This window comes from Pempheris klunzingeri, chromosome 2, assembly GCF_042242105.1.
Source record: "Pempheris klunzingeri isolate RE-2024b chromosome 2, fPemKlu1.hap1, whole genome shotgun sequence".
Lineage (NCBI taxonomy): Eukaryota > Metazoa > Chordata > Actinopteri > Acropomatiformes > Pempheridae > Pempheris > Pempheris klunzingeri.
In genome coordinates, this window is record NC_092013.1 from 23561361 (window position 1) to 23588375 (window position 27015).

At 40.2% G+C, this 27015-nt stretch overlaps 2 protein-coding genes across 2 annotated transcripts in view; one reads left to right on the top strand and one right to left on the bottom strand.

Moving 5' to 3' along the window:
* LOC139213051 (E3 ubiquitin-protein ligase RNF123) overlaps nt 1-27015 on the top strand; it is a 148136-nt gene that overhangs the window by 85087 nt on the left and 36034 nt on the right. The window contains exon 37 of the mRNA XM_070843666.1: nt 18244-18467. Within this exon, the coding sequence (XP_070699767.1) occupies nt 18244-18467 (224 nt within the window). The remainder of the gene's footprint in view (nt 1-18243; nt 18468-27015) is intronic.
* On the bottom strand, nt 5422-7135 carry amigo3 (adhesion molecule with Ig-like domain 3). Its single transcript, XM_070850036.1, has one exon. It carries the CDS (start codon nt 7131-7133, stop codon nt 5466-5468), a length of 1668 nt encoding a protein of 555 aa, XP_070706137.1. The 5' UTR covers nt 7134-7135; the 3' UTR covers nt 5422-5465.

Genomic DNA, 27015 nt, shown 5'->3' on the forward strand with positions numbered 1-27015 from the left:
GCAGCAGCTTATAAACACGTACAGAATTAACCAGGACCGCACTCAGTCTCACACCATTACAGTGTCGAATTAGAATTTCTACCAAATCCTCTCCCCAGAACCCACCCACGCACACACACACACACACACACACACACACACTCATACATACCCACTAGGCTCCATTTAATCCGCGTGGTGTGGATTACACTGCGGGCTCACCTTTAGTGGTTCATTTTTTTCCCCTTCAGTGTGTATTGTGTTGTTTTGTGTTTCTGTGTGTCCATGTTTCATGTTGAATTTCTGTCTTTTGTTTTGATTTTGTTCTTTCTCTTATTTGTGTGTTTATTTGGACAGAATCAATCATTTTAACACAGAATCAAACCAAAGAAACTAAATTAAGAATGTGCAGATTCAATGTTTTTGAGTTACACAAAGCTTTGAAGGTATTTTATTTGGTTGGGGCCCTAAAAACTTAAAACAAAGTGATCTTATCGAGCTAATGAGCACGATGAACGATGAATTTGTGCGACTGTTTCTTTCTACTTGTGTGTGGTACGTTGACGATTGTTTTGATGTTTCCTTCGAACGTAACAGGGGTTGAATGACTTCTTGTTTCTTGTACTTTCTGTCTTTTCCCAGTGGTGCTTCGCGCTCGCATGCAAATTTGTTCTGCTCAGATGTCCCATTCCCAGAAAAAAAAAAAAAAAAGTCCAATGAGCCCGTTTTCATTGTGTTCTCAGAAAGCCTCTGTTCTGTTCTCTTACTGAGAAAACAAGCACAGTGACAGCTAGCGTGCTGCCATTACATCATCCAGATACGGCCGAGAGCAAAATCACAATTAAAGTGAGTGGATTTCAATCACAATTGTTGCGCTTCTGCACCACATGCATAAAATACACACACACACACATACACACTTTAATTAGCAGAAGTTTATGTGGTGGCAGCTTGTCTCTGACCTCCCACTCCTGAGCGTGACAGTATTGACCCTTCATGATAAATAATGCATTGCACACACACACACACACACGCAGAATGTCACTAAATTGAACACATTTGTAGATTACATTTTCTAAGTTTGTTTTCGAGGTGAGTGTTGAGTTGTACATTATGGTATGAGACTGAGAAACTGAGCAGCATGAGTTGATGCAGTGTTTGGATTTTTGTTGTTAGTTATCAGAACTTAATAAAAGGTTGAACATCAACATCATCAACACTTGTCTTGTGTTGTCAACATCTTGTGATGAAGTGAATTTGAGATTTGAGCACTGACCTTCGTCTGCTGCTGGAGAACATATCTGTCTTTTCGGCTTTACGGCTTTTCGCTTTCTCAGCTCCACCTTTTTCTACCTCTTTTTCTCCTGTGCTGTTTATTATACTGCTGTCGATGCTGTTTATACACCCTTAAATGACACTTTCAAACCAGTCAATGACTCTGTTGGTATGAGTGGTTCTTGCATGACTCTACTGTTCAACAACCAGAAGTAGAGTTCGGTAATGTATAGTTATCTCTCATATACATACACGCTGATTGTAGGACAGGACCACTCGGCCTACCGTACACGTGCAGCTCATGATGTAAACGGCTTTGAATGGGGCTTTAAATGAGGCACATCGTAGCTTTATGATTAACTTAATGATCTTCTCATTTGCTGTTACAGCACATAAGTAGTTCTCTGTTGTCACACAATATGAACAAAAATGTGATTTTCAATGAGACACATGGAGATATTAGGCCTAACAGTTGCCTCGTTGTCCACTGACGGTCCTGACAGTGCGGATATGTGATGGTAATGACGGTGAGGGTGGTGACGGTGTTATACTGGCAGTAATATTACCAATCAGGGAGGTGTTGATGTTAGTGACTAAACAGATTTTATTCATTCAGTATTTTAGATATCAGAAAATGATCTACTGTGCCATAATGGCTGCAAAGTCACAGTCTCATCTGCTGCAGCGTTTTTTAAAAAGATAATAGTCTTACATTATATTCTCATTTACACACAATTTTTACTCTCTTTCCTCCATCTCACGTCTTTTTCTTTTTCAAATCCACTGTTCCTGTCCTTTCTTTCATGCCTCTTTCTTTTCCCAGCTCACCTCCTGTATCGGAACGAGCAGAGATATAAAAAGTATTTCCAGCTGAGGTCCTCTCATACTCACCTCTGGCTCAGTCATTATCATGGAGCTCTCACTCCTACTTTACACACTGCGCACGATGATTAGTGGTGAAAGAACAATTTAGGCTACGTTTACTTTACTACGTTTGCTTTAGTAAAAGTACAAAAGTATCAATTGTAAAAGGATGCAGAATCCCCCTTTAAGAGTGTTAAAGATAAACATTACTGCAAACACGTCACATAGTTAAAGTAGGTGTGCAGGTGGATTATCCACTATAATTTATTTCATCAATATTTTACATATTGTACATACACTGTTGCCCATAAAGTTGGAATAAAATATTTTTTACCTCTTCTCATGAAATGACTGTGACAATGTGATTTATTCTTGATAAATAAAGTGTATATCTTCTCAACTTTATTGATCAAACTCTTCCAAACATATCACAGTGAAACTTAAACCACAATTAACCTTTGCAAACTGTGTATTCAGGCTTTAACAAAATTGGGGGTATTGAACAATCATTCCAACTTTATGGGCAACAGTGTATTTATGCTATGTATAGCATTTTTTTTATCAGTTATATATTTATATATATGTATAGCATTTAATCATTTACATAACTGTATATCTTTCTTGTAAATCTAATTTGGTCTAATTGTTTTATTTCCTCCTTTAGTGCTATATATATATATACTACTTATATACTTTATATACTTATATTTTGTTGCGTAAAAACTGGATAAAACTACTGTGCAAAAATAAACTATTACAATATTAGTTTAGAATCTGCATTTGATTGTGCAAATCTCTTTGTATAATGACAATAAAGTTGAATCTTGAGCCTTGAAGTTTAGTAGCCTCATGTAAATCCCAGAATAGGTTTTCTTAACTCCAACCTGAGCAGGTCTAATCGTATTTTATGAGATAATTATATGTTTTGCATGTAAACATTATGGGGTCAGGTAAATGTAGTGGGGTTTGTACTTCTCTTTGAATCACTAGTGGAGTACAAGTGAAAAGTAGCATCAATTGAAAACAAGTAAAGTACACTTCAAAATGTCCTTCAGTACAGTACTGAGGCAGATGTTCTTAATCATTTTCCTTCACTGATGATAAGTGATAGGAGTTTGTGAAAGTTTTATATTTAGCAATATTTTAAGGAAAATCCAGTTTGGGGTCATACTTAACATGAGATTCAGATTATGCTGTATTTCTAAGAATTTTTAATGTGCCTAAAATCAAAAAATTAATAATGTAAACTGATGTAAAATAGCTGCATGACTTTCCCAGGGGATAATCTTACGGTCTTTGTTGACAGTGACCTCTGTGAATCAGTTTTAGTAACACACAGACTATTTGAGACAGAACACAACTCTCACTGTTGGCGATTTGGGTGAACTGACCCTTTAAGACCTGAGTCCATGTCTGTCAAACTGTGGTCGTAGTAGAGCAGATCCAAGATGACTGTAGTACAGAGAGGAGTGAACCTTCTGAGCCATGTTTAAAATGTGTCATTGGTCATGATCAATAATGTGCTAGCCCCCCTATTTGTTCCATTCTTCAATTATAGATTATATTTATTTTGTTTACAACCACTGTTTTGTCTGATGTTCTGATGTTTCTCCAGTTTGGTGTCATTATAAGCCAATTTACATATTATTTCACTCCAGTTTGTGGAGGGGATGCAATAACATTTGAGAATTGACATTGACAAAAAAAAAATTGACAAAACTGTTATTCGCCTTTGACGACTAAGTAAAGTCTTCCCTGGATCTTCCAGCTGTCATGTCAGCCATAGCTGTCGCTTGTAGCTTGGCAAGAAACGGAGTCATATTTGAATATCTCGAGGAATGTGTTGTGATTATTCAGACTTTGAGGAATGTGTGGAAAATTGTCACTACAAGCTTTGACTTGTGCAGATGATAATTGAGTTCATTCGCCTGGTCAAGGCTGAACAGGCAAACACTGGTGGGAAAACATGCACACACACACACACACACACTTGACTTTCCATTTTCGTGCACCAACATAAGTGTCTCGGTAACAATAACAAGGCAGACATTCACCTGTACGGTGCAGATACAGAGGTTTATTAACACACAGATTAAGAGTGGACAAGAGACAGGAAGGAGAGAGAGGCAGTGCAAGGAGGGGGAGATGCAGTGAATACAGTGAAGACAATTAAAACAAAAACCACGTCTGCCCTGATTGTTCTGTCAGTCCCGCTGTATATTCACCGCACAAGGCTCTTTTTATCGCCTATTTTCACATTTAACGTCTGAGACATGGTGAACAAAAAAGCCCATTCATAAACCTTTTAAAAAGTTCCACTGTCTTCAAATGAACTCACCAAACAATGATACCTTTTCTCTAGTATAAATGATTTCAACTGATGTTTCAGAGGTTTATTCATTTACTTCCCTTTGTTTTCCTGATTCTGTGCTGACTGATGATGACAGTAATCAAGCTCCAGGGGAGAGTAGGAGGAGGAGGAGGAAGAAGAGGAGGAGGAAGGAGGGGGACATGGGTTCAGAATCAAACTTTATCCTTTAAAACAGTTTGTCTACTCTAAAACATTTCACATAGAGCTACACTATGCACATTGGTTTAGCTCTAAACAACTGACACATCGGCTCTGGGAAAGGAAATGCTAAAAAGCTCTACAAAAAGATTATTCTCTCTCTATATCTCTGTGCGAGACAAGAAGGCATCTGTAGCAAATGTTTATTAAAGGTACAAGCCGTGCTTAAAGGGACAGCCCTGTGCACTTTCAGTAGAAGTCCATGCTCATCGTGGTCGCAGGAACACATCCCGCACTTCCTTTTAGATGTGTTTCTGCCCTCGTTGTCTTTTAACTTCATCTCAAACACAGTTTCCTGGCTCAGACTTTGAGGCAGTTTTCAAAGCTTCTCCCAGAGTTCTTGCTATTTTTGGTCTGTTTTAATTCTGACAGGTCTGTACTTGCACTGCCCTCCCTACGTCTCTGTTTTCTCTTTCTTGTGTCGTCTCCGTAAGAACCGTCCCTTCACTGTTAGTCTGTTTGAGCCCATCCCATCACAGTGCATTGGTTCATGGCTGTTGGGCTTAGTGGGCAGACCTGGGCAAACAATAATATATGTAAATTTGGTATTCAACAATACTGAATCTCTTAAAATTGCACTTGATTTGTTTTATTAAGCCTCAGAGCCTTGCAAAGAAAAGATACATTTTAAAAGCTGTTTGTCAGTATCACTGGGTTGCTCAGGTCTAGTGCTGGGTGCAGTGGGAGGTGGTGAGGAGTTAACCAGAGAAACAGAGGAGGAAGGAAGTGAGTGAGAGGTGATAGTGCCCGTCTGTGTTTCTCTCTGTTAGTCCCGTTGCTATGGCAACATGATGGGAGTGTCTGAGAACACGGACATGATGGAGTCTGTCTCCCCTGCCCTCTGCTGCGACTGGTTGTGGAGCTTTGAGTGCTGCTCTGCCCCTAGCAGTAAACCTGGCCCCAAATGTCCTTGCACCGCCCCAGCTCCCGGTCCCGCCCTGAGTCTGCCATTCTGCTGCTCTTTGATTGGCTCCAGAAAGACCACATGCTTGTTGGTACTGACCTTGCGGCCTGGGCCCTCAGTGGTCGCTGGCGGGGTGGGGGTGAGGATGGAAGATTGGGCACTCCCTGCCCCGGCCTCGTGTCCTTTGCTCGGGGTGGCCGTGGCCGGGGTCGAGGCCTTAGGACAGGGAGGGCAGCGGCAAGGTGTCAGGTAGAGGTACATAAGGACCAGCACCAGGCTCACCACACAGCCCAGCAGGGTGGTGAATCCAGTGTTGAAAGATTCATGAGGGTCGTTGTCATGTTGCAGCTCCACAGTCACGTTAACCTCCCAGGTTTCGTTGCGCTGCTGCTGCTGGTTGAGAGCCATACACCAGTAGATACCAGAATCCTCTGCACGTGCTGCCACGATCTCCAGGCTACCGTTGGTGAACATCTTTAATGATCCGTTGTTTCCTGGTGGTGCCACATACTCCTGATTTGGTGACACCCAGAGAAAGGTCACATGCCGTCCAGTGAGAGTGGTCAGACAGTGCAGCAGCACCGCCTTTCCCGTCTTCACTGAAACACTGCTCTCCTGCTCTCTCAGCAGCCCGCTCATCACAGTCAGGTTGCATTTCTCAAAGTAGCGTCCATGCTGGAAGAAGCGCACAGTACCTCTCTGAATCCCGTAGACCAGACAGGTGTGTTCCTGTCTGAAGTCTTTTATTGAGGCAAAGCCTCTCTGTTCCCAGTGCCGGAACAGTCCATACATTGAACACTCACACTCCAAGGAGTTGTTGTGAAGGTAGAGTCCTCTCTGGACTGCAATTGGTAAGTTTGATATATCCTCAAGGGGGAGTTTGGGCAGGCGGTTTGATGACAGATCCAGCATGGACAGGTGAGGATGGCTGAGCTCTTGGATAGAAAAGAAGGGGAAGTGAGTGAGACGGTTATGGCTGAGGTAGGCCTTGCGGAGATTGCCCAGTCCTGCCAGAGCTCTGCTCTCCACTTGGACAATACGGTTGTTGAACAGCAGAAGTTCCTCCAGCCCAGGCAAATCTAGGAAATAGTGCTCCTCCAAAACACGAAGCTGATTGGATGACAGGTCCAGGTGTCGGAGCAGAGTTCCAGAGGTGTTTCGAAATGCCCTTGGGAGAATAGTAGTCAGCTGGTTGTGCGCTAACCGTAATGTCTCCAATCGATAAAGCCCTTCAAAGCTCCCTCCCTCCAACTGCACAATCCGGTTATGGCTGAGATCCAGAGTGACAGCAGAGACGGGCATTTCTCTGGGGACCTGCTGCAGACCCACGGCAGTGCAGCTGAGGATGTCCGAAGCACAGAGGCATCTGCCCGCCTGGGAGGAGCCCGGAGACAGGCAGATGGTGGCTTGGGCTGGGCTCAGCTGTGGGAACTGTAGACAAACTAACAACATGCAAAAAGACCACCAAGACGGTGACGCTGCCGTAACTGCTGGTGCCACCACACCCTCCAGAAAACCACCGTTACCAGCAACATACAACATGGTGTCACCAGTGCGCTGAGGGCAACGGGCACCCAGAGATCTGTTTATACTTTACTCTTTATGACCCAGCTGAAATCTGTCTTACTTCTCCACTTAAAAACAGCAGGTGTAAATGCTTTTTAAACGTATTGTTTACATCCTCTGTGCCGTGTGACTCATCTCATTTTGACGTAACTTGCTCATCACATAAATAGACTCCTGACAAACTAACACGTAAGACTGAACACACTTGTTTGTCATCTTTATCTTGTTCCAGTGTCTTTAACATATGTAAGTAAAGTCTTTTCTCTTCTGCTTATGTTCCTGCCACAAGCCGATAAGCAATCATAAATGTTTAATTAGTTCACTCTGAGCCGCTTATCATTTTGTAGACACATCGAAGACCGAAACCTTATTTGCTTTGTTGCGTTAAAGCTACAGGGCACAGACAAAATGTCAGTGTAATGCATGCCCGCTGTTTCATTTATGCTTCCAGCTTCCTGCTCCGGTGTGATAGTTTATTTTTTGTGAGCAGGTAAATGTTGAATGAGGCAATTGCATCTGCATCCACCTGCCAACATGGCAGCCATCTGGAGAGGGCAAACAAGAAAAAAGAGAGGTGGCTACATAAAACAAAAAAGGCACAGTTCGTGAGGTACCGGCCCAGATGTGCCAGTGTAAACAAACAAACTCCTTCTGCTCTGTAATTTTTGGGTCTGGCGCGGTGGAAGTAAGCAGATGGAACAAAATTCAACTCTATTTGCTTTTGCCTCTGGGCAGTCAAGATGGAAAAAGAGAAATTTTGGCAATATGTTAAAAGATAATGTAGGTTATGATAGATCAAACAATGTGAATTTGCACAGTTAAGAATTTAGCTTTTTTTAAAACTCATCCAGGTCTTCAGAAAAGTGGAAAAAAAAAAGGAGCAGGTACGCTGTGGTATTAAAATATTATCCTTTGTCATCTGTTTTATTCCAGCCAAAGAAAGCGTCGTAAAGCCAGCTTTGCAGAGCGTTCAGCATGACTCTTCCTCTCACTTCTCGGCAATCCATTTAGCCCATAACTGAACCTTTTTTTACCTCCAATTCAGGCAGAAGTCCTTTTCTGATTGGTAGATCCTGGTTTTGTTTATGACTTTATCACCGGGTCGTCTTGTGGTGCCTTTTGGTTCTTCCTTCAAGCATCAAGCAGATGTTGAACTCATTCTCCAATGGAGTAAACAGGCCAGACTCGGAGCTTCAAGTTTCTCACATGAGCTCATTTTCTCTCAGTAGCTCCTATCATGATGGAGGAGCCGCGTCTTAGCTGTTGCATGTCTTTGTTTTCACGCCAAGTTGGGTTTTGTGAATCATGGCCCCAGCTGTCTGCCGCCCACAGCTCGCCCCGAGTCGCAGATCAGATTTTCAAAGAAGTCCGTATCCTGTCCACTTCACTTCACTTCACTTTCAGGCTGTGGCGGTGGCAGTCACTTAGAGAATTCACACTCCGCACACACTTTCAGCTACACTGCTCTGTTGCTCTCTGTGTATGTTTCCTCCGGCTAATTTCTGCAGAGCCAATTCTCTTTTTTTTCTCTTTTGGCTGTGGGAGGATGAGAGATTTTCAAAAGGCTTCATGTAGAAGAAAAAATCTTGCTCCGCCTTCTGAGAAATCCCAAACATGAAACATGCAGCTGTGAGCTCTTCATCTTCTCCAAGGCTCGGGAAAACAAGGAAACAACACACAAATACAGGAAGAAAAGTTGGAGTTAGTCCTCTCCAGGTGTCAGTGATGGATCCTGAAGTCTGTATATGTGTCTCTGTGTGTGTGTGTGTGTGTGAATGCGTGTTTGTGCTGGTTGTTTCCTGATGTGAGTGCAGTGGAGGCTGAGGTGAATGCAGTCAGTGCTGCCTCCTGACTACTCAGGACTCGCTCTCAGCTCAGCTGCCTCTTCTGGTGCTTTCCCAGCTCCTCCTCCCTTCCTCTCCTCCACTCTGGTTTAATCCTCCTCCCCCTCTCTCCCCTCAGCATCCTCCACCCATCTCAGACCCTCCTCCTCCTGTTCTTCCCTTTTTACTGCTCCATTCGCTTTCTTTCTATTTGTGTTTCAAGCTCTCACGCTCACACTTTGTTGTTTTCATCTCCACGTCTCTCTCTCTCTCTCTCTCTCTGTTCTCTCCTTTCTGCTTTCTTTCTTTCTCGTTCTCTCTCTCTCTCTCTCTCTCTAAGATGTGGCTTATGTTGCCACAAGAGGAGCAATATGAGAGGGATTCTGAAGGGACTGTGATTGGCCACAATGAGATGTACTAGAGGCTGTGTCTCTTCTCTGCTGCAAACATTAACATTGTTGTTTCAGATCACAATAGATAGCAGATTATAGACTTGTCAGTTACTTTATAGTATAAACCACATTTTTTCACATGCGAGTGTAGGTCTTTGTTTATAGATAAGTATTGACATGAATAAAGTATTAGTAATCATTCTTACCTCCATTGTCAGTCTACAAGTAGGCCAGTCATACTCGGAGATTATTCTCATGTTGTACATGTTCTAGGTCTTATCTGTTTAGCTGTACAACAGCACGGCTCTATGGAAACGTTGACTAGTCGGCCCACCACGTTGGTTTAGACTGAAATATCTCAACAAGCGTCGGATGGACTGTTATGAAATTTTGTACGGAGGATGACTCTATCTGACTGGTGATTCTTTGACTTTTCCTCTAGCGCCACCATGAGGTTTGCATGTGTACTTTTTAGTAAAATATCTCAACCACTGGATCGGATGCTTGTCATCAAATGTGGTTCCCCACAGGATGCACTGTAATAGCTTGACTGATTGATTCTCTGGCTTTTCATCTAGCGCCATCGGTAGGGCATCATCTTTATTGTCTTCATCTCCCCTTGTTATGATGAACTCACATCTGACTGCGTGAGATTTGTGTGTAATCCCTGTAGTCCATTTGGATTTGTTCACTTGATATCTTATTAATGAGGATGTCACCTGTCTGTGTCTCTGTCGAAACCTCTATTATTGTCTTGTTAATCTAATAGAGTCCACACAAACTGAACACTTCACAGCACGCACATACAGATGATCCCCCTCTCTCCGTTTTCAGTCTTTGCAGCTACAGATACTCTGTTTCTTGCATGTATAAACACCTTGTTTGCATAATTATTCTTTATAACCTTTGTGTAACCTTTAGTTATGCAGTTAGAGAAACACCACAGAGTTTGGGACTCAGTTCAGTCACAAAGCAGGTGTAATTTATTTAAATCCTCTTCAGTTTACCTATTTTCAAGGGGGAGCCGTTATCAGCCCTGCTGCAACTTCTCACAGATGCCCCTACAGTACATATACATGTACATATACATGAACATGTTTTCATGGTATAAATACAGTCTCATGTCACACAGCACGTTAACATTGATATAGTCATGTGGAAAAAGTAGGACACCCTTTGAAATATATAATATGGGCTTGTTGATATTTGATCTTTTTTTCAATTAACATTTATAGATAAAGATAATGCACTTAAACCAAAAGCAATCACACTGTCATTTATTTAACAAAAAAATGCACAAAGATGCCAATTCCTACTGAGGGGAAGGTTAGGACACCATATGCCTTAATACCTGATATTGCCCCCTTTGGCTCAAGTCAACCCAATTACACATGTCCTGTAACTGTCTACTGGTCTCTGACATCAACTAGGAGAAGATTTTACCCACTCCTCCGTGCAGATTTCTTGCAGCTGTGTGATGTTTGAGGGGTTTCTTGTGTGCACAACCCGTTTCAAATAACCACACAGCATCTCATTAGGATTACATTGCAGGCTTTGACTTAGCTGTTGGAGAACTCCCCATTTCTTTCTTCTGAGCCATTCCATGATGGATTGACTGGAATTTGGGTCATGTTTGGTCACTGTAATGCTTGGTACACATCTGCAACCTCTGATACAGTAAAGAATTCATAATGGTTCTGTAATGGTTGACCTTATCAAACCATGACCAGCCTCAATCTTGTTATGAGGTTCTTGTGCTCAAATGCCATCTTTGGCAAGCATGCCCTCTATGACTGTGCCCAAATAATTCAAGTTTGGATTCATCCATCAAAAGCATATTGTTCGAGAAGTGTTGGTCTTTGTCTCAGTGTTCTATAGTAAACTTTAGTCTTGCATTGACAGCACGGGTTTCCCATGAAATTCAAACTTATGCAGTTTCTTTCCCATGGTAGATGCATCTACTTTAACATCAAAGAAACACCTGTAGGCCCTGTGACAACATTTTAGGTTTGTTGGAGACTTTTTAAAGCATCTTACGGCCTGTTCGTGGTCTGTGGGGACAGCTGGATCTGGCCATGTTGGCAAAAGTTCTCCTTTTGGAAATTATTTTCTCGACAGTGGAATGGCTGATTTCTAATTGTTTGGAGATCTTTTTATACCACTCTCTTCAACAATGAAGAGCAAACCAAAGTAAATGTCTGAGGTTTGAATAAGACAGAGCCCTCCAAAATCGTATATAATGACGTTCAGATCATTTGATCCTAATTTATGGCATTTTAAGTGATAACAAATGTGGGGCCATCCTTTTCTCACGAAAAAAGTATATTTCTTTTATTTGTATTTGTTTAGTTATATATAATCCAGAGTTTAAATGTACTGAAAAAGAAAAAAAGGTTTTTATGTTTTTCACATGACCATATGGAATGCGTCATATACAGTATTGTGTGCGGTTGTGCTGTTTCCCTTTTCTTCTCTAAGGACTGTGTTTTTCTGTCTCATGAGGTTAGAGAGGAGAAAAACTCATTGGTGTTGACATAATATCATTGTCTTTTGCAGATATATCTGCAGAATACTTAGCTTACTCCTGTGCACAACACTCTTGTTACAGAGCTTATAAGTTATCCTTCTCAGCATGTCTTTGTCACCACCTCTTACTTGTTACTTGGCATCGTTGTCTCTATGCAGTGACTGCAAAGATGATATAAATCAAACCTTTTGTTTGCTGTGTTTTGTTTGATGCCTCTGAGCATTTTCCATTCAGAATAACAGGCTCCAATTGCTCCAATCCATTGTTACAATGACAGACAGGTTGTTGTTATGTTGTTATGTTGTTAATCATCAGCGTTTACAGTCCAACCTGCCTAACTCCATGTGACATTATTATCATGCATCGACTCAGGTCAGTGACTAATCAGTGTCCCAAAGTTCTATCAATCAGTCACCTCATCAGAGCCACAGTTCACTGTTCATAATCTTCTTAATTAGAGACTCTCTGCTATCCCTCTGTATGTGTCCCTTATTTCAGATGGATGTGTGTGTGTGCTTTTACAGTATATGTGTGTGTGAATGTGCAAGGAACTGTCACAATGTGTGTTTCATGCTGATCTCCTGTCACAGAGGATTAACATCAGACACACGTTCACATAAAAAAGGTAACTTCAATACCTCTAAGCTGACACACACACACAAAACCAGCCCAACAAATACATTTCAGTCACGTAGCCAAATGCCTGTCAATGGGGCTCCAGCTTTTAACATATTAATCAAACCTAAACAAACAACCAGACACTCCTACACAAACTCTGTCCTTTTTCCTTCTCTACACAAAAAGACAAAGATAGAAATTATTTTCCATGGCACTGACAGTAGTTATTGGTGCGGTAATGTGTCACAGTTAAAATTTAAACTCAAAGTTATTCTTGAAATGACATGGCAAAACACCTTAAGTTATGAAGTTCATATATCAAATGCGTTGTGACAACAGCAGTTGCTTATGTCTACATACAGAGCAGCATTATCATTTATTTGGAGTGGTGTTAGTGTCCACCTGTTGAATGTAAGTCTAATATTCCTTCCTGTTTTAGCTCTGTTTTGGGTCTCCACCAACTCCTGAGCAAAAGATCTGAATCTTTAGCTCAGGATCTTTTACCTTGTGTGCATTTTTTAAAAATCCTATTTAATTGTTTAGGGCTGCACTATTGATTGTTTTCTTTACCATTTAATTTGGAGATTTTTATATGATAATTGTTTGGTCTGTGGGATGTCAATAAATGTTCATCCCAGATTCCCATTTTTGGTATTTTATGTCTCCCAGATTCCCATTTTTGGTATTTTATGTCTCGCTAGCAATGCTTCTAGCATGGCTCTATGGATGGAAATGTCACTTTGGTCGAGACTGAAATATCTCAACAACTATTGGATGGTTTGTGATAAAATGTGGTGAAGACGTGCAATCACTCACCGGTCCAGAATGAATATTTAATACAAACTCCACCACCATTATTGAAAAAATGGTGGTGGAGAGCCACTTCTGGGATGCTTCTGAAAACGTGCTGCGGTGCATCTGATGCGAAGTCTAGATCAGTTCTGGCAGTGGGGTTGCAGTTGGAAAGCAACGCGACTGTGCCTGGTAGAATCAAGTTGTAAGTTTGTCACTTTGAGGTGGTCATCAGTCATACGGTAACACAGGGAATATCTGCTGAACATGTCCATCAGCTACTTGGTCTTAGACATATCTCTGTAGTTTACACAACTGCCCTGTTTTTCTTAACTATTCATTCATGTTAAAGTCATTTTCATTTGCCCCTTGAATAATTTGCCTTGTCAATCTAATTGCTTTGCCCTTTTGTTGGTTTATAATTAAAGAGGGAACACAATAGACTCATGTTGACTTGAAAAACAGGACTTTGACAAAGACACAGGCGGTGACATTTTCCAGCCCATACGCTATGACTCACTTTGCTCTTCTTTACAATGATTTCTATTACAAGATGTTCTCTCCTTTTTCTCTATCTTTTTCTGGCCCTTTTTCTTCCCTTTAGACAAAATCAGACGGGTAAAAATGTTCTTGTTGCATTACAGTATAAAGTAAGTAAGTAGTAAGTAAGTAAGATAAAGTAGGAATACACGTGAAAACAGATGAAGGAGAGATGACTCTCTCTGTGTGAAGTGTTATGGCTGTTATAATGATAAGGTCAGAGTAGATTTTACCGGAAAATGTCACTATGTCTCCACGTCGGTCCCTCTGGATTCCCTCTGTGAAGGACACAGATGACCTATCAGCACCAACTGCTGGGGAGCAAAGACATGTTTCCATCCAAACTATACTTCAGAATGTAACAGCTGAGAGCTTTTAAATAAAAGAAAGAGAAGAGCTAGTTAGAGCTGTTCAGAAAGCCCAGCCCACCTAGTTACTGCTGCTACACTCAGTCCTCTCTATTCATATTGCACATGCATATATGCAGTTTACAATTATAATGATGGCAGATTTGAGGTATTTTGGTGATTAGAGTCTATCCTCTCTGTTCTAAGTGATTTGTGGGTTTATTCCAGAGTTGGGGCAGCCACATCATTGCTCCTCTAAATTAAGGACCGATCAGAGGGGTGGAGGACAGAGGCAAAGTGATGGAGAGAGGGAGAAAACAGAATGGAGAACAAATGCGGACACAAACTACAAATGGCATTTCAGACTGAGAAAACACTGAAAAAAGAGAGAAAGGTGGAGAATTCATTACAATCTTCCATTGAACTAAACTGAATATGGGCCAACACAAATTTAGATTTCCCGTCATGAAATTAGTTTATATCGAGCTGGTGTCAGACATTGATGCACACAGAGAAAGTGGAGGGTGTTTTTGCCACACTGCAAATAGGAACGGCCAATAGCTAATTCGGCATACTTACAAAATGTAGTAAAACGTATAGGCTAGAATATAGGCCTCACATTTCAATATCTGTGGCTGACATTACAACAACACATTTAATGACATTTCATGGTGCTATGGTCTTCTAAGGCTTTAATTGTTTCATCATATTGGTTCCCAAATAGCCCTATGTGGTGGTGCTGGCTTGTTCCCCGCAACAACATTTTTGACATCCTCCATTTTCACACAAAAGTGAAATTTCACACTGAGTTGGTGAAAAACAGTCGATGGAAATAACTCAGAGATTCACTTCAAAATACAAAGACGCTCCAGATGAGATTTAAACGACAGGAGGACCAGCCCGTTCACAGAAAAAACAGGAGGTTGTTGTGGCAGTAATTATTACTGGGCCGGGCGAGAAAAATGACCCACATGCAAGCTCGGGACAGGATTAAATTCACTGACCAGAGCGGGTAACGTTAAACCTCCTCTACAGAAAGAAACGCAGTCTGAATGGAGTATTTAATTGTTGGTTGAGGTGGAGGCTACTTCTGATCTGATCCAGATAAATTCAAGGTAGTAAAAAGTATAATAGTACTCATTTTTTTGGATTAAAAGCATAAAGTTGGAAGTGGAGGTAAGGAGCCGCAGTATACTCGGTTCACCCACCTACCAAGACACCACTACACCATTGCTTGCATCATGGTAGGTTGGCACTAAGAAGAGTCCAAAAATAGTAGAGAGCAGAGTACAGTATCAGTCATAGGAACAGACAAAAGGCAGAGTCAAGTCGTTTGGAGAGAGAGAGAGTGAGTGGGAGTCGGGTCTTGTAGAAAGCCCCGCTCTAAAAGATTGATGCAGAGAGGTTGGATTGAGTGGCACCGCAGGAGAGAGATGAACTGAGGGGAGAGGAGACAGGGAAGGTGGGCAGTTTGATTAGCAAGAACACAAGTGATTGAACGCTGGTTGGATCGGAGAGAGAGAGAGACAGAGAGACAGAGATAGAGAGAGGAAACCAAGATAGTAATGGTTTTCCCATATATCAGGACAGCAAGAGGCAGATGAAGACAGATAGATGAAAGGAAGGAAAGATGAGAAACAGAAGTGAAAGATCAGGTCTTGTATTATGTTGCGGATGTGTAGTGTGAGACTGAGTGGACTGTGACTGTAAAAGGAAGCTTGAGATTAGAAAAAGACAGTATGTGTTTGAATATGCATTTGGTTCAGTTCCAAAAAGAATCCTACAATGGAACTACAACATGATTTATACAGATTTTGGTCGCTCAGCATACAGGGTTGCTTTGGACATTTTACCTGCTGCTAGGCAACTCTAATGCTGATCACTGCTGTCATAATGCTTATTGACTGATTACGGAAAAAACATCTGTGACTCCATTAGATTACATCTACCTATCTGATTTATGGTTTTGTTTTCTGTCTGCCATGGATATCAGCTGTATCATTTTTAGCCCATCAGATATCTATCTGATCTCAAACAACCTGATTGTAAATGCATCCAAAATGCATTTGAGACAGATTGAAATCTGATTGTTCAAACCACCTTTGGAGGAATTTTGAGACTGATACTAGCCAGATGTTGAAAAAGTGTAAATGCATCCATTTCTCCAAGATACATATGTAATCTTTTCTTCACTAAACCACAGCTACGTGAGCAAACAGTGTGTGTGTGGAAATATTCACTCACTGCCTAATGTTTTGAACATACTCATGCACTCCTCTGTCCTTGTAATAACAGCTACACTAAAACGAGCTGTTTTTTCTCTGTCTCATTAAAGCTACAAGGACAAACAGGTCCAGCCATAGAGTGCTGCAAGGAAGATGTATTTTTGTAGACAAACCCAGAAGTTGGTATCACACTGGTTCCTTCAACAAAAAAGCCAATGAGATTTTTCATTGGATTTTGGATTACTAAATAGAAAGTAAAAGTTTGACAACGCTGACAACCCCAGGAGTCTTATTTAGCAACCTTTTTTTTTTTTTTTGTCATAGGCCATATTTCAGGCATCTAACCAAAAAGTCATTCTAAAAGCCCATTGACTTTGAGACAAGGAAACCATACATGTAAAAATGGCAATTCATTTCTGGGTTTAAGGATTCATTCCTGCAGCATTCTGTTTCTACGCATCCAATCAAATACAAAACCTTAGAAGAGTTTATCTGATCCTTGATCAGTTGAACCGCAGAATGATCTTTGTGACTGAGGGAGTGACTTTAATAACATCCACAAAGACAATAAAACGTTTGTCTCATAGTTCATTGATATGATTCCTGCATACGTCCTTGTGTCTTTCTATGGATAGTTGTTAGCTTGCTGCTATACTGTTCTGTCTGGGTTTGGCTTCAGACAAGCAACTAAAATGTCAGAGAACCTGACCTAGATGGCTGGCTGTCAACATTAATTCTGGAACTTACTTGTTCCCTCTGATAGATGAATTTAATTCATATATCTATTACTTTTTTGTTGTCATCAGTACATTATATAACCTCATTGACAGACACGACATAACTGATGTACAAGATGCTGCTTATTAGTGTAACAAGTCGAGCAGCTAAAAAGCTAGAGGCTAACTTCTGAGAACATCTGAAACGATATTGGCTGCCTGAAGAAAACTGTTTGACCAGTCATGTGCGATGGTGTGTGATTCTGCAAGTGGGTGAATAAAAGTTAAAATGTGAAACATTTTCTCTGAGTCCTCTGGTACATTTATTTTTAGTTTTAAAGTCCAACTTAAATATTTTATCATCATCTTCTTTTCTTAGTCTTTATAACAATCCCTACTATTACTCATTTTAACTGTAGAAACTGTTGGATAGGAACATTTTTGTTGTGCTGTCAGTCACGAAAATTTAAATTATTGATAGATTAATTTATAAATAAATAAAATTATTATGAACAACTCCAGTCGTGATCTATTCAGAGCCCTGTGAGTTATCAACTGCCAAAGCAGAAGGTGCTAAAAACAAAAATCCACTTCGAAATGTTCAGATTTCCAAACTACAAGAGAAATGCCAGTGTCAAATATGCTTCATTATAAATCAAATGTAAAACATCCAAAGAAGACAGTGGTTTATGTTGATATCATGCTCTCAGCCACAGTAACAGACACAATAACAACAACACAGACCAATCTGATTGATGGCAAATCCTAATCTTAATTTTCCATATGCTGATGACTCCATTAAATTTATGGCAGAATTTTCTTCCATATACATGCAAATGAGTTTTTCAGTTTTTTGTGATCAATGGGTATTCTTCCTAAATTCCAGGATTTCTCTGCAGCTCATTCAGTTCATCATATTTTGTCACTGTGTTACTTTTTCAATGCATAGAAATACCAAAGAATGCTCAATGTGTTGTGTTCATCCAAAGTAAAATGTTCCTGTAAAGCTTGATATAATGGCATTACATAATTGCTACCTCCTCTAACAGTTTGTCCTCTTTCTTCTTCTCCCTCTACCCCTTCATCTTCCCTTTAATCCTCTTCAGGATATCTCGAGCTGCATCCGTCCTGCTCTCTGACCCCTGTTTCCAGCTCCACTCCATCCAGCACCTGTTAGGGGAGGGAGGAGAGTCCTCCAGCTCATCAGCAGCTGTCACCACCACTGTCCGTCCAGTAGTCGGGTCCTTGGGGTCGTCTGTGGCCCCTCCGATCCCAACAGCTGCCGCAAATGCAGGCTCGTCAGAGCGCAAGCACTTCTCCCTGCACGCATGTGAGTGAAACACTACAGTATGTTGTATAAGGCCTCCAGAGGGAGATGTGTGAAGTCACTTGAGACAGTGTCGGGACTACAAGTTTGAAAATGAAGATACCTGTTGGAGTAGAGTTAGACAGCAGTGAAGTTACCAGACCTTTCACCCCACTGCTCATCCAGGCCACATTACCACTACAAGCAAAACACAGCCGCATCTCACGCCCAATTGCCACAATGTGGGTAAACAATGATATTTGTGTTGCTGCTGCATCAGATTTTTAGTGTCTAAAACTGTCCATTCTGACAGGTGATATTAGAGTTAACTGCTAAATTAGTGGAGTACTCTTTTGAATATTAATACCAGAAAAAAAGGTGACATGGAGAAAAAAGAAAAATGAATTTGTGCTATCGAATTAGCATGACTTCTTATGCTCATGCCGTCTCATGTGCACTATTTACATCTGTCACTGCTGTTACCTTGGATTTAATATGGTTGTATTTTGATCTTGAACTTAGATCTTTGCATTTAGGTCAGGTTTGATTGTTGATCACAACTTTATGTTATCTTTGAGATCCCTTACACATAAAAGACTTTGATGATACTGATGATTGGGTTTCAAAGTTAGACAAGATAGACAAGACAAACTAATCAAGATGTCTTCACCCCCCCCCAACACTCCTCTCATGTGGGGGATTTTCACAGGATATATAATGCCTCCTTGGACTAAGTGAGTTGGTTGTTGGGCTACAACTTTAATGTTTTAGCAAATATTTGTTCACATTTTGGTTCAAGGACACCTGTTTTTAGCGTATCCATGAACATCAACGTCAGACAACTATCACTGATTTAGTTTGATAGTAAAGAAAACTTAAAAACCTCATGATTTTTAGTTCTGGAGTCATAAGAAGCATATTTTCTTTGATTTCTAAGGGGTTTTATAGGCATAGACATCATAGGTAATGTTATCCTCAGAAAGTGTAAGTCACACTGAACCTGACCGTATGCATACCATGTCTGTGTGTTCAGATTGGACAGAGTTATGGTATGGCGTATTTTTGATGCACTTAGTCTCAGAAATTGGAAAGTTCAAAGATTACTTGTTATGAGAATAGATTGTTAGAGACCTGCGTGACTCTGAGTCAAGCAGTTTCTAACTAGAACTAGACTAGATGTCCAAAGATTTTAGTGATACTTTATGAAAATATGTTGTTTAAATGGTAAGCAACAACATTTCGACTGTTCAGCTCTTGAGGTCACATGACTTAAAAGCAATACCAGGACAGTCACAGAACTTAAAAATCCATTTAGTATTAGCATTCAAAGCAAATGGGTTAGAAGTTTGGCTGAGTCTCTGCCTTGGAAACAGGCCCGCTATGTTTTTAATTTGATTTAGATTTTAATTTTATTTAGGGCTGCAGTCACATTCATCATGGCCGCAGTGCTCTCCTTGTACATAAGAAATGGACACTCTTACATAACACAGCTGTATTTCATGGTACGCTTGCATGTTTATTTTATGCTGCAGTAGAAATTGTTATTGTTTTGGTGGAATTCAAGGTACTTCATGTTTTTACCCTGCAGCCTAACTGGGACAGCAGGAGACTTTTTCTTCTGTGTGTCATTGTTTTCAGTTAATGGATGGCTGGAGGTAGACATGTAACTGAAAGTTTTTTTTGGCATTTCTGCCGACAGTACAGAATAACAGGGGAGAGTGGATCTGGTAAGGACAACCAGGGGAGCTTCCCGGGAACCCAATGAAGAAAACATTATTTAATTCCCCTATAGATCTGACAAAGATGTGATCAGGCTTCATAGTGCCATATTTTGCACCAGCAAGTCAAGCAAATAGAAATAAACAAATAATATGTGTAAATTTATTACATTTAAAAATAACTCTTCCCCCACGCACTTATTCAGACCCCCCCCCCCCCTGAGACACGCAGACTTCACACATGGTTGTGATGCACAGAGAGATGGAGCAACTTTGACGCTGCCCGAAGCAGAGATCCACAAATCGACTTTGAACCTGACAGACAGAGTGGAGGGAAATGACAGACAGATGAAGAGAGGAGACACTGACAGATAGACAGACGGGCAGACAGACAGACAGACAGACAGACAGATAGAGGGATGGAAACAGGTTGAGGATACAACACAGAGACATACATCAACTGTACCATCCTGTATGACAACAAATGGATTCAGCCCCGTCACTCTACTGTCACATAATTGGATTTTCCTTCTGAAAACACCAGTGTTGCATTTTCACTAGTGAATAATTAGAATTAATGCCGAGCAGCATGATGGCAGCATCATCTTTATGCTAATGTATGTTTAGATGAACTGTTTTCATCCCTGCTGGTGTTGATACATACAGGCACAGCAAAATAGCAAAAGGGTGGGTGCCCTGGAGTTGAGCTGTCGCCATGGGGGATGGCCTGGTCACCACGGCATTCTCCTTCATTGCCATGGGAACACAAGCCGTTTCCATGACCACATTGGATTGCATCATCTGGTGGATTTGTGCTGTCTGTGGAGGTCATACTGGACTAATTTCAATCAGTCATTTATTTTCATTAGGAAACACCACATGCTATAATACTATATGGAAATACACTTTATAACACACTGTAATTTATTATCAATATATAATTTCATTTATAGTTCGTTAATGTGGTTTTGCTGTGGTGAAAAGTACCTTCACTTTAGTGCTGTATTTTGAGATACTTAAGTTTTTCCGTTTTATATTTCTTTATACTTCTACTGTACTATACTTCAGAGGGAAATATTAAACTTTTTACTTCACTACATCTATAATATCAGAACTATAGTTGAATAAGATTGAGAATAAGTACGATGTCATTGGGGAAATCTCCCATAACAAGCTCTCAGCATATTGTAATTCAAGTAATCTGAAACAAAACTGGACCTCTGCACCTCCTCTTGCCTCTGTTTTCAGCCTTTAAAGAAATCTAGCCGATGAGGCAAGACTTTCACCAATCACAGGTCCTTTCAGAGAGAGTGTTCCAATTGGCTATACTGCATATGCAGATATACTGTATGTGCACGTGATTCTGCCTTAGAGTATTATTACTTTGAACTGCATGTTGCTTTGGTAATGCTTTTGTGTTTTGACTTGTAATTGAGCATTTAAACTCTGCATGTAAATAGCGCAAACTATTGGTTTTGACATCCATTTTGTTATGGTACAAAAACATGCAACTGTGGGCATTCTCATGTGATTTGCGGGTTCGTCTACCTCCAGAGCTCCAGTGTTTACTGACTAATGGATCAGTGTGTCTGGTGTATTTATTCAGTTGTATGATTGATGCTCCTTTACGCTTTGAGGAGAGAAACTGGTTCAGATGCTTAATGTATGAAACTAATACATTTCCTCGTACTGTACCACTGTGTGGGTGTAATTTAAATGTGCTCTGCACATTTCTATCAAACATTGAACACTAGTATCTGAATGAGAATGTAATTTCTTTTGAAATCACAATGAATGACTTATTACTAAATGTCCACAAAAAAAACAAAAAAACTCTATTCTTCTGATGTCTGATGGTCTTACCACAGACACTCAGCTGTCCTGCTGTATTACAGACATCTGAGCCAAGTACAGAAAATTGAAAAAATCTCTGTTCCAAGGCTGGATGATTTTAAGGTATTAGAATTGCTAAGGCACAGTTTTGAATTACATTTTCTCACTTATGGAACACAACCTGGAAGTTCCACTTTTAATTGTCATGTTTCCAATCACAGCCAAAGAAACACACCATGCAGATGTTGTGAGATTAAAATCAGCACCAGGTCTAAATTTTAAATGACTCACATGTTTGTGAGATGTTGTTGTTATTTCTATGACGAAAGCCTGCCCTGTGAACATAATGTCAGAATAATGATGCACCACGGGAAGGAAGCCTTTCTCTCTTTTTATTTTCAAGGGTTTGTTGGTTTGTGCCTTTGTACTCTGATTTGATACATGTGTGTTGGTGGAAGCACTTAAATCTCTGCAGCCCCCATGTATTATGGATGAGATTTTGTGGTGTAGTGTATGCATAGCTTTTTCTTTAGAGGCCAAAGAGAAAGAGAGGCAAAGATGGATGTGTTCTTACTCTCTCACTCTCATCCAGCAGTTCTTCTTATTCAGTGGAGTATTCAGACGGTTTATTTACCCAAATAAAAGCTACGAATTAGGAAACTGAAATTTAATTGTTAGCTCATGTCCTGGGAGATGATGTTTGGAGTACATTACAAGTACTTTACTTAACTATAATGTTGAGGTATTGTACTTAACTTTTCCATTCGGTGCTACTTTATACCATCACAACAGTTCAGAGGGAAATATTGTTTCCTCTCCATTATGCTTATTTAAAAGGTGTAGCCGATAGTACCTCTCAGATTAAGATTTTATATAATGAAATATGTTTTTTAAACACGATCCAATCCAACACATTAGGCCTCATGCAAAAACATTTTTGTGTTCTTATGAATTAGTAGTTCTGCACTTCCATGCCTAAAAATAATCTAGAATCTGTAGTTGTGATGCAAAAATGCAAAAGCAACTGGACCAAACAATGGCTAATAACAGTTGTATCCCCTCATCTTCAGATTGACCCGGAGGAGTATATGAGTAGGAGTTGGTGTTAATGAATGGATGTTGGTAGCGTGGGAAAACAGGTGACCTCTATACAGCTACTGTGCCTGCACACACATGCTCATGCTGTTTTCTTTATTCTTAATTAGAATCCTTATCAGCTTCCACAGAGTGGTCACTGGTCGTCTAGGGCTCCAAGCACAAACAGCATCAGATTGACACAGTACCCCGTTCCTGCAGTATTCCTCAGTAGCCCATTCCTGCAATATTCCACTGTACCCCTTTTCTGTAATACTCAGTGACATCCCTTTCCCACAGTGTTGCATGATACAGTCTCCATACAATATTTAACAGAACCCCTTTCTTATAACATTCTACAGTACCTCTTTCCTGCCATATTCCATGCAGCACTTTAAAAAACACTCCTACATGTTATCCATTGTACAATATTTACCTAAGGTATTCCCTAGAGCTTCTACTATTTGCCTTTCCTATGGTTTCCAATGGTTACCCCCCCCCCCCACTATATTCCATGGTACCCTTTCAAACCGTGTGGAAATTCATCCTTGAGGTTTTCCAAGCTTCCCGTTCCACAGTATCTCTTACCTGTTGTATTCCGTTGTGCCCCTTTAACGAATTCCATCCGACCCCTTACATACAGCATTTCATGCTACCCAAACCACAATACCACAATTGCCACAATATTCCCAGTAAAGTACAATATTGCACTTAACACTTTAGCTAAAATATTCCAAGGTACCCATTCCAATGTTTCCCTTTCCAGCAATATTCCAGGCTACCCCTTAGCTGCCATACTCTGTGGTATCCCTTAATTCTATGCGTCCCATTCAGTAGCACCCTTCACAGTAGACGGTGCCCTTCAACAATATCCTAAGTTTGATTTGATTTCCCTTTATTATCAGCACATTCTTCTGAAATTTGCCTTGCATCGCCACAACATTAGCAGATTCACACACAAGTACTGTGCAAACGTTTTAGGCAGGTGTGGAGAAATGCTGTAAAGTAAGAATGGTTTGAAAATATAAAATTGTTTATTTATTTCGATTTACAAAATGCAAAGTGAGCGAACAGAACAAAAATCTAAATCAAATCAATATTTGACCTCAGTCTCCTGTGCAAAATAAATGTGCTGATATACCTTGCTTCAAATATAATCAATGTGTAAAGTTGCATCCACATAGACGCTCAAAAATTGGAGGAAACCGTCTGTGTGTGGACAGTAATGGGTGGAGGATACGAGTTTACTGGAAGAACAAATAATGTTTCTTGGGTCTTCCATGGATTATTAATAGTTTAATTTTTTTCGGGCGGCTGTGGCTCAGTGGTAGAGTGGGTCGTCCCTCAATCAGAAGGTCGGGGATTCGATCCCCAGCTCCTATGGGTCAACATGTCGAAGTGCCCTTGGGCAAAACACTGAACCCCAACTTGTTCCTGAAGCATGGCTGCAGTGTGTCAATGAGTATGAAAGAATAGTCTCCTCCAAATTACATTCCTCCTGTATGAATGATGTGTGAATGGGTGAATGAGGATGTGATGTAAAGCGCTTTGAGTAGTTGAAATAACTAGAAAGGTGCTATACAAAATACAGACCATTTACCATTTTCGCTCTTCTCCACCATCCATACAATACTGATGAAAACTAGGATCACCTTCAGTGCTTAACAAAGATAACAGCGTTTTGGCATCTGAAAACTTCATTATGAATGTATTTGGAGTACGAGTTTTACAATCCTCTGTGGGAAGCGTTAAAAACCAGAGGTGAGCTCACGCAACCCTGGGCTCCTCCTTTTGTTTGTAACAATGGAAGTTGAGTATGTCTGATTAACTTGATCTAACTATCTGTACTGTAGTGATGGGTATTGTTAAAAATGTTTCGATGCTGGTACCGTACTTTGGCTTCATAAAGGTTCGTGGATGATTTTCAGTACCAATTTTTTTTTTTATATTCCATGGTCCCCAAACCCCAGAATATACCTGGGACTTAACTAAGTTATATTATAACTCCTCCACTTGATCTTAAATAGAAGTCCTATCTGCAATATTTCAGCTGCGTGATATGGCTTATAAATAATACTTCAATATTTTTAGGGCTATGCTGAGATATATGATTCAGGGAACTTCATCGCACTTTTTACTCTCGTGTAAAATTCTGTTCATCTACACATCTTACAATAGTTATTTCTACATTAGAGGAGTTTAAGGTCATGAATTTAAATGAAAATTCCTTTCATTGTTGTAATTTATTTTACTTACTGTTGTAATTTTACTTTTTATATTTGACTTATGGCATCGAATCTCAATAGAAAGTTGTATTGCCCAACAACTGCATTTGAGTTCAAATTCTGCATGACAGGACAAACCTCTCCCTTGTCACAGTCACCACACATAATGCATGCAAATCGAGCACCCAGCTTGCCTTCATAGTCAACAACCAGAAAGGTGCCGATAGTGTTTGTTCCAAGCCTCAGCATTTTTTGTCACTGTTGTGAAACTAAACCACTGTTAAAGCATCTCAGTACTGCCAGCCTAACTTAGCCAGCAGCCCGTAGCCGACATAAAGCGTTTTAACTTAACAACAAACAAGCTAGTCTTGCGTAAAATAACGTTGGCGGTGAAAACTCATTAGAATCTTCCTCGACAAGGCACCAGGAGAGTGATCCTGCTCCCTTCACCTGGAGAGAGAGCTACTTTAGTGTGTGAGCGCTGCAGGTAATATCTGACTGCTGTGTGTAAATCATTAGTATTCACCCTGTGTGTATTTGAGGCAGGGGTTTGTGTGAAAGAGAGATAGAAGGAGATCATAGCAGCTGTCCTCAGGGTGGATCTGAGAAATTAACAGCCTCGGGAGGTGTTCCAGGGAGACCTCTGGCGTGATGTGGTGAGAGGAGGGGAAAGCAGTGGTGGAAGTATTCAGACCTTTTACTTAAGCAAAAATACTAACTGACTAACTAATACCACTCTACAAATAAGTCCTGCATTCAAAATCTTACCTAAGGAGAAGAATTAACAGCAAAATGTACTTTAAGTATCAGAAGTAAAAGTACTCACTGTCCAGTATATCCGATGTTTCTGGATTAATTGTTGTTGCATTAATGTGTATTTTGCATTTTGCTCCTGTAGATGTTTAATGTTGTGCTATTTGTATTTTAATACATCAGTATTTCTGATCTTGTTCCATAAGATCAACATATATTTGTAAAATCACTGTCCTTTGAGAACCACAAATCTCATAAAAGTCCACTTTTCATGAGCTCATGAGCTTTTCCAGCTGATCCAAGAGGGTTTTGAAATGGTTTGGTTTTGCTCACGAACTTGGATCATCTTCTCAACTCATAAAGGAACACTTCATCTTTCAGTTTATCACAGAGAGTCAAAAACACCAAATTTGAAGTTACTTATGAAAATATAAACGGCACTAACCAAAAGTAACACTGACATGAGCTTCTTAAATGTTTGATGGCAGATGTCAACATGAATATAGTTGATTTCAAATCTTTGGGTTTGACTTAACATTACGGTATTATCTCACTGAACAACACATCTTATAGCTGCATATATCATAAACGATACATGTCGATATAGATGGTTCTGTTTGGTTTTTAGACAACAATGGACATGAATGAAAAACACAAACAAAAATCATTTAATCTCGGAGTCATGACTGCAACTATTGCAAACTTGAGCTAATAGAAAGTGAATTTAATTTTCTGTGCTGTCCCTCTACACTGACCCTCATATTCACCCAGCTTATTGTTTTTTGCAGAAATGTATGAATTTCTAAATGTTTGAAGGCTCATTGGCACCCAGGAACAATTTGTTGAACAAGAATGAAAGCCTTTCTCAGAGTTTTCAGACAGCTGCCTTCAGCTGACAACAAAATGGAGTTGTCTTCAATAAATCCTTTTTCCTGAAAATTGAAATTGAAAATGTGAAATAGTTTATAT

Excerpts from the sequence above, each read along its gene's own strand:
- amigo3 (XM_070850036.1), bottom strand. The coding sequence starts at position 7,133 with ATGTTGTATGTTGCTGGTAACGGTGGTTTTCTGGAGGGTGTGGTGGCA.